At 39.0% G+C, this 20,591-nt stretch overlaps 1 protein-coding gene across 1 annotated transcript; it reads left to right on the top strand.

Moving 5' to 3' along the window:
- The first annotated feature begins 15,614 nt into the window (after window positions 1–15,614).
- Window positions 15,615–16,559, top strand: LOC100755444 (olfactory receptor 502). The gene has a single exon (XM_027410333.1). The coding sequence runs from the start codon at window positions 15,615–15,617 to the stop codon at window positions 16,557–16,559; it is 945 nt and encodes a 314-aa protein (XP_027266134.1).
- The last annotated feature ends 4,032 nt before the right edge of the window (window positions 16,560–20,591 follow it).

Below are 20,591 nucleotides of genomic sequence, written 5' to 3'. Positions count from 1 at the left end.
AATTATAACAACAAAGCTTACAGGAGTAACCAACCAAGGTCTGATTTGATTTAATATCCATTCCACAAAATGGAGCACATACCTGACACTGCTTCTCTGAGGATGGCTGAATGGGACACTAGTCTATGATTATAGCACAATATCATTAGGAGTCATTTTATCACTATGTTTATTATGACCAATAGTGTTTGGTTTTACCCTAAGTCTCTGGGCTATATAGTCTCTGGTTCTTGTTCACCAAAGCAGTGTCAAGTATGTGTGCTAGTAAAAATTTCATTCAGTATATGAGAAGTCATCTTCCTGATTATCCACAGACATATGTGCTGAATATATGGAATATCTTCATGAAATAAACACACAAGCAGGGGGAAAATACTGTGGGATGAGATCCTAGACTTAATAAGACACACAAGAAGAAACAAGTAAGGTGAGTATCAATGTTTAGCTCCCTCTGCTTGCTGACTGCAGCCACCTCATATCCTGCCAGTATTATAATGTAAACCTTTTCCTTCTTAAGTAAATTTTCTTGAGTATTAGGTCATGGAAATAAAGTAATCAATTCATATTCTGTGTTATAATAGTCATGCCAAACATGATCAGTATCTAAGCATATATATGATCATTGACCTACTTTAGGATTTTAGTATAATTCAAATTAATTTCAGTTTTAAATGTGGTATATCTTGTTCACATCCTAAGCTACAAATTACAGTTACTTCAGTACTTCTTAAAATAGTCATGTTCCTTCATCAATTAATCCCTCAATGTCATAGAATAGAAGATGCTGTGAGCCCTCGTCAGATGGTAAGCTTGGACATATACATGGAATGTGCACAATGAACTTAGAAAGGTCTGTTTATGTTACTTCTTTCCAAAAAATGGCAACCTTTAGTTATATGGATCATTTATATTTTTCTATAATATTTTGGAATTTTTGGTAGTGCTTCCTTGTCATGAATCTGTGTTCCTATTGGTTTGTTGAGCTTTAAGAATTCATAGGTAGATCTTCTGTCATTGGAGTCTTAGCACCACACCCATTGGGAGAGGTGAGGGGTGTACCTTCTTCTGCCCCCTTCTCCCTCATTGGAGTCCCTTCACCAGGCCTTGTCCCACCCATGGAATCCCCAGAGACATGGGGACAGACCAAATCATCCAGCATCTGTCACCATTGAAACCTTGGACCTGAATCCAAATGGAGAGCTGCCGCCATTGGAGCCTTGACCCTGAACCCACCAGGAGATACCCCACCTGCACCCACTGGAAGAAGAGATGGGAAGAAGACAGTGTAAGAACACATTCAACAACATAAATAGTAATATGACACCAACAGAGTCTAGGGGTTCAACACCAGCAAGTAATGAACATCCTAACACATATGAAGCAGAAGAAAATGGCCTTAAAAAGAACTTTATGAAGATGGCAGAGGCCCATAAGAAGGAAGTGAGAAAATTCCTTAAAGAAGTAGAAGACAAGACAAACCAAAAAAAGGAAGAAATGGTGGAAAAGACAACTAAAATGGAAGAAGTCAACAAATCTTTTAAAGAAACCCCTCCAAAAGCCAAGAAAAAAACAATCAAACAGGCGAAGAAAACAATTCAAACTGTTCAGTACTTGGAAACTGAAGATGAGGCAATAAAGAAAACACAAACTGAAGGAATGCTGGAAATAGAAAATCTGGGTAAATGATCAGTAACTACAGATGCAAGCATAACCAACAGAATACAAAGGTGAAAGACAGAATCTCAGGTATTGAAGATACACTAGAGGAAATAGATTAACCTACCAAAGAAAATGGTAAATCCACAAAATATCCAGGAAATATGGGACACTGTGAAAAGACCAAATATAAGAATAATAGGTATAGAAAGAGGCAAAAAGCCCACTTCCTGAATGCTAACACCAGTAGCACAGACACTGAGATTGACAATTAATAAATGGGACCTCCTGAAACTGAGAAGCTTCTGTATGGCAAAGGACACTTCAGCAAGACAAAACAGCATCCCACAAAATGGAAAAGATCTTCACGAACCCCACATCTGACAGAGGACTGATTTCCAAAATATAGAAAGAACTCAAGAAGCTATCCACCAAAACACCAAACAATGAAATTAAAAAATGGGGTTCAGAACTACATAGACAATTCTCAACAGAGGAATCTAAAATGGCTGAAAGACACTTAAGAAAATGCTCAACATCCTTAGCCATCAGGGAAATGCAAATCAAAACGACTCTGAGATACCATCTTACTCCTGTCAGAATAGCTAAAATAAAAATACCAATGACAGTTTATGCTAGAGAGGATGTGAAGAAAGAGGAACACTCCTCCATTGCTGGTGAGAGTGCAAACTTGTACAACCCCTTTGGAAATCAGTATGGCAGTTTATCAGGAAAATTAGAATCAGTCTACCTCAAGATCCAGCAATGCCTCTCTTGGGCATACACCCAAATAATGCATATTCATACAACAAGAACATATGTTCAACTATGTTCATAGCAGCGATGTTTGTAATAGCCAGAACCTGAAAGCAACCTAGATGTTCCTCAACTGAAAAAATGGATAGAGAAAATGTGTTACATTTACACAATGGAGTACTACTCAGTGGAAGAAAGCAATGGAATCTTGAAATTCTCAGAACTTAGAAGAAACCATTATGAGTGAGGTAACCCAGTCACAAAAAGACAAACATGATATGTACTCACTCAAATGTGGATTTTTAAACATACAGCAAAGGATTATCAGCCTACAATCCACACCGCCTGAGGAACTAGGAAACAAGGAGGTCCCCAAGAGAAGAATGCATGGTCCCCCAGAGAAGGGGAAGAAAACAGGATCTCCTGAGGTAATCCGGAGCATGGGGTTAGGGAAGAGGGAGCTGGGAGAAAGAGAGAGGAAGAAGAGGAGGAGAGAGGAGGAAATGGAAGAGCAGGAAGGTTGAGTCAGGGGAAGAATAGAGGAGAGCAGGATGAGAGATACCATATTAGAGGGAGCCATTATAGGTTCAAGGAGAAACCTGGAATAAGGGAGATTTCCAGAGATCTACACCAACTGACAATCTAAGCAGTAGTGGAGAGGCTACCTTAAATGATCTTCCCCAATAATGAGATTGATGACAACTTATATGACATCCTAGAGCCTTCATCCAGTGGCTTATTGAAGTAGAGGCAGACACCACAGCTAAACACTGAACTGAACTCTGGAACCCAGTTGCAGAGAGGGAAGAGTGATGAGCAAAGAGGTAAACATTGGGCTATTGAAACCCATAGAAACATTTGACCTGAACAAGAGGGAGCACATGAACCCCAGACTGATGGCTGGGAGGCCAGCATGGGACTGATCCAGACCCCTGAACATGGATATCAGTGAGGAGGCCTTGGCACTCTATGGGGCCTTTGGTAGTGGATCAGTATTTATCCCTGGTGTAGGAATGGACTTTGGGAGCCCATTCACGTGGAGGGATGCTCTCTTAGCCTGGACACATGGGGGAGGGCTGAGGCGCTGCCCAGAATGATATGACAGACTTTGGGCATCCCCCATGGAGGGCCTTAGCCTCCCTGTGGAGCAGATGGGAGATGGGGAGGAAGGCTGTTGGGGGGACAGAGGAGGAGGGAATGGAGAGGGAGCTGGGAATGATATGTAAAGCAGGCTTGTTTCTAATTTCAACTAATGAATTTAAAAAATAATAATAGGTATAGAAGGAGGCAAAAAAAAAAGCCCAGCTCAAAGGTGCAGAAAACATAATCAACAAAATGAAAGAATAAAACTTTCCCAACCTAAAGAAGGACATGTCTATGAAAGTATAAGAGGCTCCCAGAACACCGAGTGTTATAAAAATAAAAAGGCCCCTCACCAATAATAATCAAAATGCCAAACATATAGAATAATGAAAGAATATTAAGAGGTACAAAAGAAAAAGGCCAAGTAACATATAAAGGCAGGCCTATCAGAATTGCACCTGATTTCTCCATGGAAACACTGACAGCCAGAAGGTCCTGGGTACATGTTCTACAAACACTAAGAGACCACGAATGCCAGCCCAGACTACTATACCCAGAAAAGCTTTCAATCACTATAGATGGAGAAAACAAGATATTCCATAACAAAACCAGATTTAAACAATACACATCCACAAATCTAGCCCTACAAGGAGAGTACTATAAGGAAAACTCCAACCCAAGGATCTTAGCTACTCTCACAAAAATATAGGCAATAGATAATCCCACATTAACAAAAGCCAAAAAATGGAAATACACACAATACCAACAACAACAACAAATACAAAGATAACAAGAATCAACAATCAAAGGTCATTAATGTCATTTAATATCTATGGCCTTAATTCACCTATAAAAAAGACACAGGCTAACAGAATGGAAACTAAGACAGAATTCATCCTTCTGCTGCAAACAAAAAACACACCTCAACTTCAAAGACAGACATTACCTCAGAGTAAAGGATTGGGAAAATATTTTCCAATCAAATGTTCCTAAGAAACAAGCTGGTGTAGCTATCCTAATAACTAACAAACCAGACTTCAAACTAAAATTAATCAAAAGAGGTGAAGAAGATCATTTCATATTTGTCACAGGAAAACTCCATCAAAATTAAGTCTCAATTCTGAACATCTATGCTCCAAATACAAAGGAACCCAAATCAGTAAAAGAAACATTGCTAAAATTCAAATCACACATAAAACCCCACACACTTCTAGTGGGAGACTTCAACACCCACTCCTACCACTTGACAGGACTACCAGACAGGAACTTAACAAAGAAGCAAAAGAACTAACAGAAGTTATGGCCCAATTGGACTTAACAGACATCTATAAAACATTCCATTAAAACACAAAAGAATATACCTTCTTTTAGTGTCACAATGAACTTGCTCTAAAATTGACCACATGCTCAGCAAGAAAGCAAACCTCAACAGATACAAAAAAATGTCAGATCACCATTTGTTAGAATTCAACAAAAGACAAATTGCATAAACCTTATATATTCATGGAAATTGAACAATGCTCAATTGCACCACTCCTGACTCAAGGAATAAATCAGAAAAGAAATTAAAGACTTCCCAGAATTTAATTAGAATGAAGATACAACATACCCAAACTCATGGGAAACTTTGGAAATAGTACTAAGAGGAAAGTTCATAGCACTAGTTGCCCACATAAAGAAACTGGAGAATAGCCATACTACAGAATTAATAGCACATCTGAAAGCTCTAGAACAAAAAGAAGCAAATTCACCCAAGAGGAGTAGATGCCATCAAATAATCAAATTGAGGGCTGAAATCAATAAAGTAGAAACAAAGAAAACAATACAAACAGTCAATGAAACAAAGAGTCGGTTCTTTGAGAAAATCAACAAGATAGACAAACCTTTATCCAAACTAACCAAAAGGCAGAGAAAGAACATCCAAATTAACAAAATTGTAAATGAAAAGGGGAACATAACAATCAACACTGAGGAAATCCAGAGAATCATCAGATCATACTCTGAAAACCTGTACTCCACAAAATTGAAAAAATTGTAAAGAACATGGACAGTTTTCTGGATAGGCATCACTTGCCAAAATTAAAGCAAGAACAGATAAGCAATTTAAACAGACCTATAACCCCTGATGAAATAGAAGCAGTCATCAAAAGTATCCCAACCATAAAAAGTCCAGGTCCAAATGGATTCAGTGCAGAATTCTACCAGAAATTCAAAGAAGAGATAATACCAGTACTCCTCAAATTGTTACATGCAATAGGAACAGAAGGGACTTTGCAAAACTCTTTTTATGAGGCTACAATTACCTTGGTATAAAAACCACACAAAGATACAATTAAAAAAGAAAACTACAGACTAGTGTCCCTCATAAACATTGATGCAAAAATACTTCATAAAATTCTGGCAAATCGAATCCAAGAATACATCAGAAAAGTCATCCACCATGATCAAGTAGAATTCATCCTTGCAGGGATGGTACAACATATGAAAATCTGTCAATATAATCCAACATATAAACAAACTGAGAAAAAAACCATATGATCATCTCACCAGATGTTGAAAATGTCTTCAACAAAATTCAACACCCCTTCATAATAAAGGTCTTGGAGAGATCAGGGATAACAAGAACATTCCTAAACATAATAAAGGCAATATACAGCAAGTCAACAGCCAACATCAAACTAAATGGAGAGAAATGCAAGGCGATTCCTCTAAAATCAGCAACAAAACAAGGCTGTACACTCTCTCCATATCTCTTCAATATTGTACTTGAAGTTCTAGCTAGAGCAATAAGAAAACCAAAGAAGAATAGGGAGGATAAAAAATGGAAAGGAAGAAGTCAAACGTTCACTATTTGCAGATTATATGAAGTCTACATAATTGACCCAAAAAATTCTACCAGGAAACTCCTACAGCTGATAAACACCTTCAGTAAAGTGGCAGGATACAAGATTAACTCAAAAAATCAGTAGCCCTCCTATATATAGACAATAAGTGGGTTGAGAAAGAAATCAGAGAAATATCACACTTCACAATAGCCACAAAAGTCTTGGGGTAATTAACCAACAAGTGAAAGCCCTGTATGACAATAACTTTAAGTCTTTAAAGAAATAAATTAAAGAAGGTATCAGAAAATGGAAAGATCTCCCATGCTCTTGGATAGGTAGGATCAACACAGTAAAAATGGCAATCTTGGCAAAAAAAATCAACAGATTCAATGCAATCTCCATCAAAATCCCAGCACAATTCTCCACAGATCTTGAAAAACTACTCAACTTTATATGGAAAAACAAAAAACCCAGGATAGACAAAACAACTCTGTACAATAAAGGAATTTCTGGAATTCCTGACCCTGACTTCGAGGTCAATATAGAGCTATAGTAATGAAAACAGCTTAATATTGGCACAAAAACAGGCAGGTAGACCAATTTAATCAAAGTGAAGACCCTGATATTAATCCACACACCTATAACACCAGATTTTTGACAAAGAAGCTAAAAGTGTACAATGGAAAAAAGAAAAGCATCTTCAACAAGTGGTGCTGCCATAACTGGATAATGACATTTAGAAGACTGCAGATAGACTCATATGTATAGTCATGCAAAAACTTAGTCCAAATGGAGAAAAGACCTCAACATAAACTCAGCCACACTGAACCTCTTAGAAGAGAAACTGGGAAGGACCCTTGAACTCAGAGGCACAGGTACAGGGTTTAAACAGGGTTTCTTGGGGGCAGAGTTTTTCCAGGGTAGTTATTTTCAGTGTGGAAATTGGTCAGATTTCAACCCCTATGCTTGGAGATTGGCTTTCAAGCTCAAGGACTGGTTAGTTTCATGCTCAGGGATTGGTTGGTTTCATGCTGAATTGCTCAGGGGCAGGGTGTGTTACTTTGGTTTGGTTGCAGACCAAGGTGTGTTTCCTTGTCTCTACTTTCAGGGTCATGGTGTTTTTTTCCCACTGGCCCTTTTTAACTTTTTGGCTCTGATTTCAGAGCCATTGAATTGGCTCTAGAATCGGAGTCAGAGTTTGTTTCTTTGGCTCTGGTTTCTGGGTAAAGGTGTGTTTCTTTGGCTCTGCTTTTTAGGTCAGGGTGTTTTTTTTGTTGTTGTTGTTTCTGGTTTTGCATCAGGGTGTGTTTCTTTGGCTGGCCATTTACCCCACATAGGTAATCCAAATGTATGAGTGCATGACAAACTAGTATTTATATAAACTAATATTTAGTTTTAAAGTATTGAGATCAATGGAATCTTGAAATTCGCAGGCAAATAGATGGAACTAGAAGAAACCATTCTGAGCGAAATGTCACAAAAAGACAAACATGGTATGTACTCACTCATATATAGATTTTAGACATAGAGCAAAGGATTACTATCTTACAATCCACACTGCCAGAGAAGTTAGAAAACAAGAAGGACTCTAAGAGAGACATATATGGTTCCCTGGAGAAGGGGAATGGGACAAGAACTCCTGAGCAAATTGGGAGCATGGGGGAGGGGAGAAGGAGCAAGGAAAATGAGAATGGGAGAAGAGGTGGGGTGAGAATAGACATGAGGGAGCAGGAAGGTTGAGTTGGGGGAAGAATAGAGGAGAGCAAGATAAGAGATACCATAATAGAGAGAGCCATTATAGGTTTAAAGAGAAATAAGGGACTAGGGAAATGTCTGGAGATTTACAAGGATAACACCAACAGACAGTCTAAGCAACAAAGGAGAGGCTACCTTAAATGCCATCCCCTGATAATGACATTGATGACTAACTTATATGCCATCCTATAGCCATCATCCAGCAGCTGATGGAAGTAGAAGCAGACACCCACAGCTAAACACTGATCTGAACTGGAATTCAGTTGCTGAGGAGGAGGAGTGATAAGCAAATGGGTCCATACCAGGCTGGTGAAACCCACAGAAACAGCTGACCTGAACAAGAGGAGTTCTTGGTCCCTAGACTGATAGCTGGGAAACCATCATTGGACTGATCCAAACCCCATGAACGTGGGTGTCAGTGAGGAGGGCTCGTAAATCTATGGGGCCTCTTGTAGTAGATCAGTACTTATCCCTAGCGTAGGAATGGACTTTGGGAGCCTATTCCACATAGAGCTTAGACACAAAGGGGAGGGTCTAGGTCCTATCCCAAAGGATATGACAGACTCTGAAGATCCCCCATGGAAGGCCTCACCCTTCCTGGGGAGCAGAAAGGGGATGGGATAGGGGCTTGGTGGATGGAAAGGGAGGAGGGGAGGGAGAGGGAACTGGGATTGACATGTAAAACAAGCTTGTTTCTAATTTAAATTTAAAAATGGAGAAAAAAGAACTGTAAGGAACAAATTTAAAAAATAAAACCCAATTTCTCAAGAAAGAAAGTTACCTTTCATTCTCTTTTATTTTTACTTTTTTAAATTTCATTTTACATCCCAACCAAAGTTCTCCCTCCCACCCCTCTTCTGATCCCCTCACCTCCTCCCATCCCACCCCTATTCCACTCATCCCAAGAGGTGAGGACTCACATGGGGAGTTGACAAAGGCAAGCACACTAAGTTGGGACAGTCGCACCTACCACTCTCTTAAAACCAAGAGGAAATGAGAGCATCTGAAGAATTTCATCTCTCATTTCAGGGGTGGCCTTTTGCAGTTCTTTCTATGAATTTATACATCTCATAAAGTACATATAAGCAGTGAAGCTGCTTTTGCCACTTGGATGTCTGTGACAAGCCTCAGAAATTAGTCTTAGAATTTGTGAAGATGTCTTATGCATTCCTTAAGGGTGTGGCTTAGAGCACTCAAGGTTTTAATGAGAGTCCTGGGAACACTGTTGATGATTATCTTGAAACTGCTTTAGATACTAGAAATTATGTGTTTATGGGGCTCTCATCCAATGTCCTATCCACTCAGGACTTTCTAATTCCTGAGATGTGATAGGGACTTACTCACGTTATTATTATTTCTATGAATATCTCAAAATGATTGAAGATAAATTTGTTATAATATCTTGGGGTACAATGTATTCTTTTGGGGCATATTTACATATTGCATTTATTTATCACTCTGGAACTTTGCCAACTCCTTCAGACTTCTACTGTATTTACATGATAAAGGAATGAATGCTTTGAGATTAGTGCCTGGGAAAATGGAAGAAGCTGAACAGGAAGAGAGGAACACATAATATAATGCGTCATCCATTTCTCATAAAGCAACTTTGTTGAGAACATGTTGCTTATAGGGAACATTCACTTTCATACAAATCCCTGCTTAGTGCCCTGACATTTATTTTTTCTGTAAATGGGTTCTAAATGTCCATCTTAATGTCCATCTCAACATCAAATTCTTTGCCACTTAAGGATACTAAGCATTCTGAAAAATTAAACATAGGAGTGAGAAGATAGCTCAGACTAGCAAATTGCTTTATTCACAGGCCTGAGTCCATTAGTTTGATGACCAGCATTTGTGAGAATAACCATGTGGTGGCCCCTGCTTGATATTCTAGTACTGAAGACGCAGAGGCAGGAGGATCCCTTGAGTTCACTGGCCAGCTAGCCAAGCCTACTTGAAGATTTCCAAGTCAGTGAGAGATACTAACAACTCTTCCTCAAAGTGGATTGCTCCTTAGCAACAATGTCTAAAGTTGTCCTCTAGTCTGTACACACACACACACACACACACACACACACACACACACACACACACACACCCATAAACACACACATATAAAAACACACTCATGTAACTAAACTAGTTTTTTTAAACTAACACACAGCATATGCATGTTTTCCCTTTTTATTTAAATTAGAAACAAGCTTCATTTACATGTCAATCCCAGATCCCTCACCCTCCCCTCCTCCTCTGTCCCCTATCATCCCCCTATCCCATCCCCTTTCTGCTCCCTAGGGAGAGTGATGCCTTCCATGGGGATCTTTGAAGTCTGTCATATCATTTGGAGCAGGGCCTGGACACTCCCCTGTGTGTCTAGGTTGAGAGAGTATCCCTCTATGTGGAGCGGGATCCCAAAGTCCATTCCTATGCTAGAGATAAATACTGATCCACTACCAGAGGCCCCATAGATTAACCAAACCTCCAAACTGACATCCTCGTTCATGGGGTCTGGAACAGTCCTCTGCTGATTTCCCAGCTATCAGTCTGGGGTCCATGAGCAACCCCCTGTTCAGGTCAGCTGTTTCTGTGGGTTTCTCTAGCCTGGTCTTGACCCCTTTGCTCTTCACTCCTCCCTCTCTGCAACTGGATTCTAAGGTTCAGCTCAGTGTTTAGCTGTGGGTGTTTCTTCTGCTTCCATCAGCTACTGGATGAAGGCTTTAGGATGGATGGCATATAAGGAAGTCATCAATCTCATTATCAGAGAAGAGCACTTAAGGCAGCCTCCCGACTATTGCTTATATTGTTAGTTGGGGTCAACCTTGTAGATCTTTGGACACATTTCCCTAGTGCCAGAATTCACTTTAAACCTATAATGGTTCCCTCTATTATGGTATCTATTTCTTACTCTCCTCTATTCTTCCCTTGACTCCATCTTCCTGCTCTCTCTTGTCCTCCTCTCCCCTCCTCTGCTCCCTTTCTCTTTCTTCTAAATCCCTCTCCTCTCCCCCCCATGCTCCCAATTAGCTCAGGAGATCTTGTCCCTTTCCCCTTCTCAAGGGGACCATGTATGAATGTTTTTTTCCAACTTTTTAAATTTAAATTAGAAACAGGATTGTTTTACATGACAATCCCATTTCCCTTCTCCCACCCGTCCTCCCCTACCCACCTCCCCCAACTAAAGCCTTATCTGTCACATATCTTTTCTGTTCCTCCTGGATGGTGAGGCCATCCATAGGGTGTCATCAGAGTCTTTCGTTTCCTTTGGGGTTTGGCCTAGGCCCACCCCCGTGTGTCTTGGCTCAGGGAGTTTTCCTCTATATGGACTGGGCTCCCAAATTCCACACCTATGCTAGGGATAAATACTGGGCTTCTACAGGAGGTCCCATAGATTTCTGAGGTTTCCTCACAGAAACTCACATTTCTTGGGTCTGGATCAGTCCCATGCTGGTATTCCAGCTATCAGACTGGGGAGCAAGAGTTCCCGGATCTTCAGGTCAACTGTTTTTGTGTGTTTCACCAGCTTAGTCTGGAACTCTGTGCTCTTCACTGGTCCTTCTCTGCATCTGGGTTCCACTTCAGATCGGTGATTAGTTATGGGTGTCAGCTTCTACTTCCACCAGCTGCTGGATGAAGGCATATAAATCAGTCATCAATCTCATAATCAGGGGAGGGCATTTAAGGTAGCCTCTCCTCCGTTGCTGAGATAGTTAGCTGGTGTCATCTTTGTAGATCTCCAGACATTTCCCTACTGCCTGATTTCTCTGTAAACCAAAAATGTGTTCTCGTGTATTCTTTCCCTGACTCATATTTTCTGCTCCCTCATGTCCTCGGCATCCCTCTTCCTCTCCCCTGCTCATTCTCCTAGCTCCCTCCCCCTCTTCCCATGCTCCCAATTTGCTCAGCAGAGTTTGAACCTCTCCCCTTCTCCAGTGGACCATGTATGTCTCTCTTAGGGACCTCCATGTTTACTAGCTTCTTTGGCAGTGTGGATTGTAGGCTGGTAATCCATTACTCTATGTCTAAAACCCACATATGAGTGAGTACATACCATGTTTGTCTTTTGTGATTGTGTTACCTCGCTCAGAATTGTTTCTTCAAGTTCATTCCGTTTTCCTGCAAATTTCAAGATTCCATTGTTTTTTCCTGCTGAGTAGTACTCCATTGTGTAAATGTACCACATTTTCTCCATCCATTCTTCAGTTGAGGGGAATCTATGTTGCTTCCAGGATCTCAGTATTACAAATAATGCTGCTATGAACATTGTTGAACAGATGTCCTTGTTGTATGAATGTGCTACTTTTGGGTATATGCCTAAGAGTGGAATTGCTGGATCTTGTGGTAGACTGATTCCCATTTTTCTGAGGAGTCCTGGGTGGAGGGAGGAGCTAGGAGAATGAGAAGGGGGAAATGAGAAGGCATGAAGAGGACATAAGGGAGCAGAAAGGTTGAGTCAGGGGAAGAATAGAAGAAAACAAGAAAGGAGATACCATAATAGAGGGAAACATTTTAGGTTTACAGAGAAATCAGGCACTAGGGAAATGTCTGGAGAGCTACAAATATGACACCAACTAACAATCTAACCAACAGAGGAGAGACTACATTAAAAGTCCTCCCAAGATAATAAGAGGTTGATGACTGACTTATATGCCCTCTTATAGCCTTCATCCAGCAGCTGGTAGAAGTAGATGCAGACACCCATATCTAATAATTGAACTGAACTGGAATCCAGTTGCAGAGAAGGATGAGTGAAGAGCAAAGGGATCCATACCAGGCTGGTGAAACCCACAGAAACAGTTGACCTGAACAAGGGGTAGTTCTTGGTCCCCAGCCTGATAGCTGTGATAACAGCATGGGACTGATCCAGACCCCATGAATGTGGGTGTCAGTGAGGAAACCTCGGAAATCTATGGGATCTCCTATAGTAGATCAATAATTATCCCTATCATAGGAATGGACTTCGAGAGCCCATCCCACATAGAGGGATACTCCCTGAGCCAAGACACATGGGGTGGACCTAGGCCTTATCCCAAAGGATATGATAGACACTGATGACACCCTATGGAAGGCCTCACCCTTCCTGCGGAGCAGAAAGGATATGTGATAGGTAGGGTTTTAGTTGGGGAGGGTGGTAGGAAAGAAGGGGAGGGAGAGGGAACTGGGATTGTCATGTAAAACAATATTGTTTCGAATTCAAATTTTAAAAATCTGCAAGAAAAGAATGACAGTACACAAATTGCTTGAATTCTTTTATCTAATGAAATATGAGAACAATAAAAGAATCACTGTAAAATACTTTGAACATTCACTATGTGTAAAATGCTTACATAATTATTGGTTTAAAGAGATATTGACAGGAATATTGGCTATGATTATTGTAGTGACTATCAACCCAACCATGCAATAGCAGAACTACAGGGGATTCTGAAATTAGGATTAACAAGAGAACTAAAGTGCCTCTGAGTCTTTGGGCTGAAGAGTTAGTGTTCTGCCATGACCTACCAACAACAAGGGAACCACTCAGATATGACAATTTAACTTTATTTCCATTCTTGGAGGCATCCAGGACATCTTAAAATTATAATTCTTCATGCAATTTTAAGACATTCATGCTCTACCTTCATATACAATGGTGGAAATGTGTAATACTTCTTTTGTTATTTAAAATTCCACTTCATATGAAGTTCCACTCCATGATTCCCTGGGGTACTTGACAACATATATTAAAGATGGCAATTTAAAATATTACCGATAAACATATTAAATGGATGAAACTAGGTTTCGCTTTTATACTTGAAGTTTAGCGTTATTTACTTCTCGCAAATATCCAAGTAAACTTGGAGTTAATTGTTCATAAGAAAATTTGTTAGAGTATGATGTAGTAAATACTAAACAAATCCTACATGACTATGCTTGAACACCCTAGAGAGAACAAAAAATGAGTTGACCACTTGAGAATTGACATGATCTTGGAGACTTAGTTGTTTTTGCCTGCAAATTGAATCACTCAGTATCCACCACACAAAAGAATGCTCCATGACACTTTCAGAATTCACAATTGAATTTTTAGCATCTTCAGAGATTTATCCCCAAAGGAGGAAAAAGTAAAAAGATGACTACATAACCACCATAACTTTGACTTTTCACTGAAAGATGAATGAGTTCTCACTTCAAGAGGTAGGACTTTGACTTTTGGTAAAGAATCTGACTGCCTGGTTTTCATTTATCATCTTAGAAAAACTTGTATGTACTCAGTCAATCACAGTGCTAAAAGGGAAGGTGATGAGCCACCTTGTTTGGCTTGCTCTGTTTCTACCAGTAGATTAATGAGATGAAGAAGTCATAATCAGAGTGTCAGGATCTCTGCTTATCTACCCATAACACACCAAGTCATACTTCTCAACATTATCCAAATGTGTTACTGTTAAAAGAGTTGAATGGTGTGGGGCATTTACTGATACTTAAGGATTAAAATGCAAGATTTAAAAGTTGTGCATAAAGACTTACTTTGTCTGGAAAAAAGCTTACTGTAGGGAATTCATCTATCCATATAGTTAAAACATCATTATTTCATGTTATGAAAGCACAATTAGAAACCAGTGTTGTAGCAGGAAGTCATTTGACTTGAATAAGCCTATTTTAGTTATGTGTTGAACATCTAGTATGTTTTTTTCATGGTGATGTGTATATATATTCCAAATTATTTGGTAAAACATTTACAGATTCAAATATATAAAAAATTGAACAAATTTACACTAGATAATTTTATTGATAATTTTAAAGGCCTATCTATTTGGTGTGAAATATTGATTTTATTTATCTGGAGAAGTCTTACACAATATCTATTTTAAAATCTGCCTTCCCATCATTTCTGGTATATAAGAGTCTAAGTTTTTATTGTTTAACTGAATTATTATGTAGATATTAAGTAGGGGGGGTGCAGACAGGTTAGGGATCTAATTCAGATTTTACTAGTAGTTATGTAGCCACATTCAAGTTTTAATAACTTTGAAAGAATCTCTTTCAAAGTTATTAAAATAATGATGAAAATAATATATTTGATGATGAAATGTTTTCTGTAAAAACAAAACACACTTAAAATACTGAAATTTCACAAATTACCCATTTGTATCTATCCATAATTCTATGATTAATACTATTTAAGAAGCATTTAAAATAGTAGCTGCTATCTGAGTATTTACTATAAAACTCTATGCATTCATCTTTCATTTTATATCGAGGAATTATTTCTGTTATCCTATCTTCTATTTTTGTATTTTGCATTTAAGGTATACTCCGTTAAACAACAAAACATTTAAAGAAATACGTATGTTATGTGAGGCAAAATTTTTAGGTGATTGTGTTAAAGAACTTTAAAATTATAGAGGGACTCACCCCTGCAGGCAAATAAATATGAATGCTTGGACATCTTTGAACTTGTATTGTATGTGTATAAAAGAAAGTGAAGCTACCCATCTATAACTCCCTGCCTGTAATATCCTCATCACAGCTCTGTTCTGGAAGCAGCTATACTGTCCCATGGCTTTACTGGAGGATGGGAACCACACTGCAGTGACAGAATTCATTTTATTGGGCTTGACAGATGACCCAGTTCTCAGAGTCGTCCTCTTCACTATCATCATGTGCATCTACCTGGTGACTATGTCTGGGAACCTCAGCACCATCCTCCTCATCAGAGTCTCTTCCCAGCTTCATCATCCCATGTACTTTTTTCTGAGTCACTTGGCTTCAGCTGACATAGGCTACTCATCTTCTGTCACACCCAATATGCTTGTCAACTTCCTGGTGGAGAGAAGTACCATCTCCTACTTTGGATGTGGCATCCAGCTTGGCTCAGCTGTTTTCTTTGGGACAGTCGAATGTTTCCTTCTGGCTGCCATGGCTTATGATCGTTTTGTAGCAATCTGTAGCCCACTACTTTATTCAACAAAAATGTCCACAGAGGTTTGTGTACAGTTGCTTGTAGGATCTTATATTGGTGGCTTTCTTAATGCTTCCTCCTTCACCCTTTCCTTCTTCTCTCTTCTCTTCTGTGGACCAAACAGAGTCAATCACTTTTTCTGTGATTTTGCCCCATTAGTAAAACTCTCATGTTCTGATGCCAGTGTCCCTGCAGTTGTTCCCTCATTCACAGCTGGCTCCATCATTGTGGTGACTGTGCTAGTCATTGCTGTCTCCTACATCTACATCCTCATCACCATCCTGAAGATGCACTCCACCGAGGGCCGCCACAAGGCCTTTTCTACCTGCACTTCCCACCTCACTGCAGTCACTCTGTTCTATGGCACCATCACATTCATTTATGTGATGCCCAAGTCCAGCTACTCCACAGACCAGAACAAGGTGGTGTCTGTGTTCTACATGATAGTTATCCCCATGTTGAACCCCCTCATCTACAGCCTGAGGAATAATGAGATTAAGGGTGCTCTGAAGAGACAGATAAGCAGGAAAATACTTTCTTAGAGGCATGTGTTGTTTTGAAAGACTTGATATAATAATAATGCCTAACTGTTATAGTGTTAAAGTGAGTGTGCTGATTTGAAAAAGCTTGATGACACGTTAGCATGTGAGAAGCTATTCAATAAATATGGGGGTTCAAATTTCATACTGTATAGAAAACTAAATGTTTCTTTGATAAAATCAAATATTTTTAAAACTTAAAGTCATAAATATAAGATAAATATAAATTGATAAACATACTGTTAAAATTTCATTAATATTTTTCAAAATTGTTCAGCATTAGCCATGTTCCAAATTTTATCTTAATTCTCCCCAAACTCTCATATCACTGGCAAAAGCTTGTTCCCTATGTTGGTACTTGTGGAAAATGATAGAAACATGTAGAGATTGAAACTACTTGTGATATTTACTTTATTCAAGGCATGCTATAAACAAGATATGTCAGTCAGAACTTTGTCTATCTTCCTTACTTTGGCCAGGAGGTATTCAAGCACCCATTCTTACCATGAAGTGCAAACACAGACCATATCAATGGCCTCCACTCACCAAGTACTGAGACCTCTAAAATACTGTTCCAGGAATAACCCTTTTCTTTTTATAAATTGATTAGCTTAGATATTTGTTATATTAACAGAAATCTGGTTAATTCAGACTTCAATCCTTTGGACTATGTTTTCTTCTTTTTTTAGCAATAAGTTATCTTGAGATAAATCTGTTAAATATATCCACCCTGTTACATGATGAGAGCAAACAAGAGACTAAAATTCCTAGAAACATTGTATAAAGGTTATCTATGAGGTTGGACTGTGTGGACCCATTAAACTTATGATCTGTGGTCCTGGCCCTTGGCCATAGCTTAATTGTGGGGTCTATGGAAAAGAGTAGGGAATTCACCTCTAATTAGTCTCTGAATTTCTATTTCTAATGATTTTTATCTTTCAAAAGTTTCAAACATTATAGCATGTATATTGATCATATCCACCAACCACTATCTTCCCCAAATTCACCTAATACCTCCACTCAATGCACCCCCAACTTCTTATCCTCTTTTAAATATTTGAAATTATTTAATTTATTTGGGGGATTATAATATAATTACACTCCCCTTTATTCCCTCCAAAGCTTCCCATATGCCCCTCCTTGCTCTTTCAAATTCATAGCTTCTGTTTCTTACCTTCACTAATAACTCAAGTCCAAATAGGGCTGCCCATATGCACATGGGTGTGTGGATATCCACAGGATAAGTTGACATACCAGCAGCAGTGTGTTCACAAAAGAGAGTGACTCTGCATCCTCAAGAGTCATCAGCTGCCATTAGCTCCTCTGACAGGGGTGACAGAGGGCAGGCTCTTTTTCCATTCTTGCTAGCATTTTCATTGACTTGATCATGCACAAGTAACTGTTAATTGGGCAACAGCCATTTATATGCAGAAGTAAGGTTTCACAGCACTTCTCTCCACCTGACAGTGCTTACATTCTTTCCAATTCTGCTTCTGTGAAGTTCTCTGGGACTGTTAAGGGGAATATTGTTATTGATGACCCATGCTCAGGTGAGCACACAGAGTACTTTGATCAGCTAAAGTCTTCTGCATTAACCACCACCTTTGCATAAAGAAGCATATCTGACCAATGTTGAGAGCAATACAAACTTCTTCCCTGGGGTCATGATTCCTGCCTTCCTGAACTCCTGGCCTGTGCCCTTGCCAAGCTCTGGCATCCTGCCTGGGTTAATCTGTGGTTTTCTATGCCAGGTAGAAAGTGTGAGTTCTTGTGATGGAATGAATGACCAGGTTCCTGAGTTTCCAAGAACCAAGAGAAACAAACCAAAACAGTTTCCCAGAAGAGTCAAGCTTCTAAGTTTGACCATAAGGAGAGGAAGTTTTATAAAGACTTCATGGCGTTCTGCATGCTGGGGCTGCCCTGACTGTCTTTCCCTTGAAACTGTGATTACCTTCAGTAGATATCCAAGCAATCTTCAGATGATGATGGATATCACACTCATTCATTACCTTTTCCTGTCTGCACTTGAGTGCTTCAGAAGAAAATTCCATCTTTGAATATATTTTAGAATTATAGTTTTCAATTCTTACATGTAAAGCTCTATTCTACACCACTGAAGTTGCAAATGAGAGTCAAAAGAGAGTTTATCTTCTAAAATAGGATTCCAAGAATTAAAATTAAAAGTAAATTATGTGGACTATGAGTTTTGGTTGAGGGGGGGGAAGCTAACAAAAAAGAAAAAAAACACTATGTGTAGGGTTTTGATGTGCTAGAGCACAAAGCGTTCAACATAGTCATCTCTAGGAACTCAATACCCCAGAAAGGACTGCAGAATGTCCCATTCATCCTTGATAGGGTGTTTGTTCCCTCTGTATAATTACTTGAATGAATTCATTATTCACACATGTGAATGAGATTTACTTCTGGGTTTTCATTTGCAACAATGGTAGCATTGGTTATTTTAATCAAACCCATGAGGACCACAACTGAAACAAGTAATAAACAGTATGTTATATATCAAATTAGTGTTTGCAGGATAGGAATGCTCTGAACATCCCTCAAAATTATGAGAACCAGGGGTAGGGAGAACCTAGCATTCAAATATTTTCTCCCAACATAAGGGATTTGACAATTTAGCAGAAAGTACTACTAACATGCACTGTAGTTTTAATGTTCTTTAGAGATGAGTAGAAGGAAAGCCAAAATTACTGCATGTCTCTGGGAGACATGTAATAGGCATTACACATATTCTCAGGAAATAAAAGTAAGCAAACCATGCAGATAGAAGTCACAGATCTCTAACCTTAAATTTGTATTCAGTATGGTCAACAAGTGATATCTCAAGGTAAATTGAATAAATGAACAAACAACATGAGGCTCAAGTTTTCCTATCAAGTGCACAGAAAGATTTCCTAGCCAAAAAATCCTGGAATACGAAATATGAATATCAGTGAAAGCAATATACGAAAGAATGGAACCAGTAACTTTTGGTTGATATTGGGATGAATCAACACAGACCATATTATATTATTTTATTAAAAATATCAGAGATGCATGAAATATATATTTCAATATATATATATATATATATATATATATATATATATAGAGAGAGAGAGAGAGAGAGAGATCAGAAAATGAAAATAATATACAGACAAGATCAGGAGTGTACAGGGTGGCATGGCCATATAGCATCTAGGATGATATGCTTCTACTAGAGCCCAACAACTCTACCAATGCAAGTTCTGAGAATTGAAACATAGCTGAAGCATGTGACAAAAAAAACCTTATGAATATGGTAGAGGTCCTTAAGGAACAAATTAGTAAAATCCTTGTGGTCATTTAAAAGAAAATGGTCCCCAAAGAAAATGGTACTATTAGGATATGTGATCTTGTTGAAGTAGGTGTTGCCTTGTTGGAGGAAGTGTGTCACTGTGGGGTGAACTCTGAGGCCTCATTTTCTCAATCTTCACTCAAGGTGGTTCTCAGACTACTTCCTTTTCCTGAGAGTCAAGATGTAGGACTCTCAGCTCCTCCAGCAGCATGTCTGCCTGCACACCACTATGGTGAACCATGATGATAATGGACTAAACCTCTGAAAATGTAAGACGCCCTAATTAAATGTGTTCCCTTTATAAGGGTTTCTATGGTCATGGTGTCTATCTATCCATAACAAAAGAAAACCTAACCAAGATAAAAGTTGGTACCAAGGACTGGAGTATTGTTGTGACAGGCCTGATTATGCTTTTGTTTGAAGGAATATGGACCGTGGGACTGTGGATCAGAAAAACAGTTGAACACTTTAAGTGCTACTTGATGGGGCAATATAGTAGGAGCATGGAAAACTGTGGGGCTGAGTATGATTTGATAAACTGTGGGAGCCTGGCTCAAAAGATTTCAGAGGAGAATATTAATATTAATATCTAGAGATCCTTCTTGTGGTATTTTGGTAAAGACTGTGGCTGCTTTATTCCCCTTGTCCAAAGAGTATGCCTGAGACTAAACAAAGTGAAGAGATTTGGATTAATTCCATTA

The sequence above is a fragment of the Cricetulus griseus genome, chromosome 3 (genome assembly GCF_003668045.3).
Source record: "Cricetulus griseus strain 17A/GY chromosome 3, alternate assembly CriGri-PICRH-1.0, whole genome shotgun sequence".
Taxonomy (NCBI): Eukaryota; Metazoa; Chordata; class Mammalia; order Rodentia; family Cricetidae; genus Cricetulus; species Cricetulus griseus.
The sequence above is the reverse complement of the archived record's forward strand: the minus strand, read 5'-3'. Positions and strand labels throughout refer to the sequence as shown.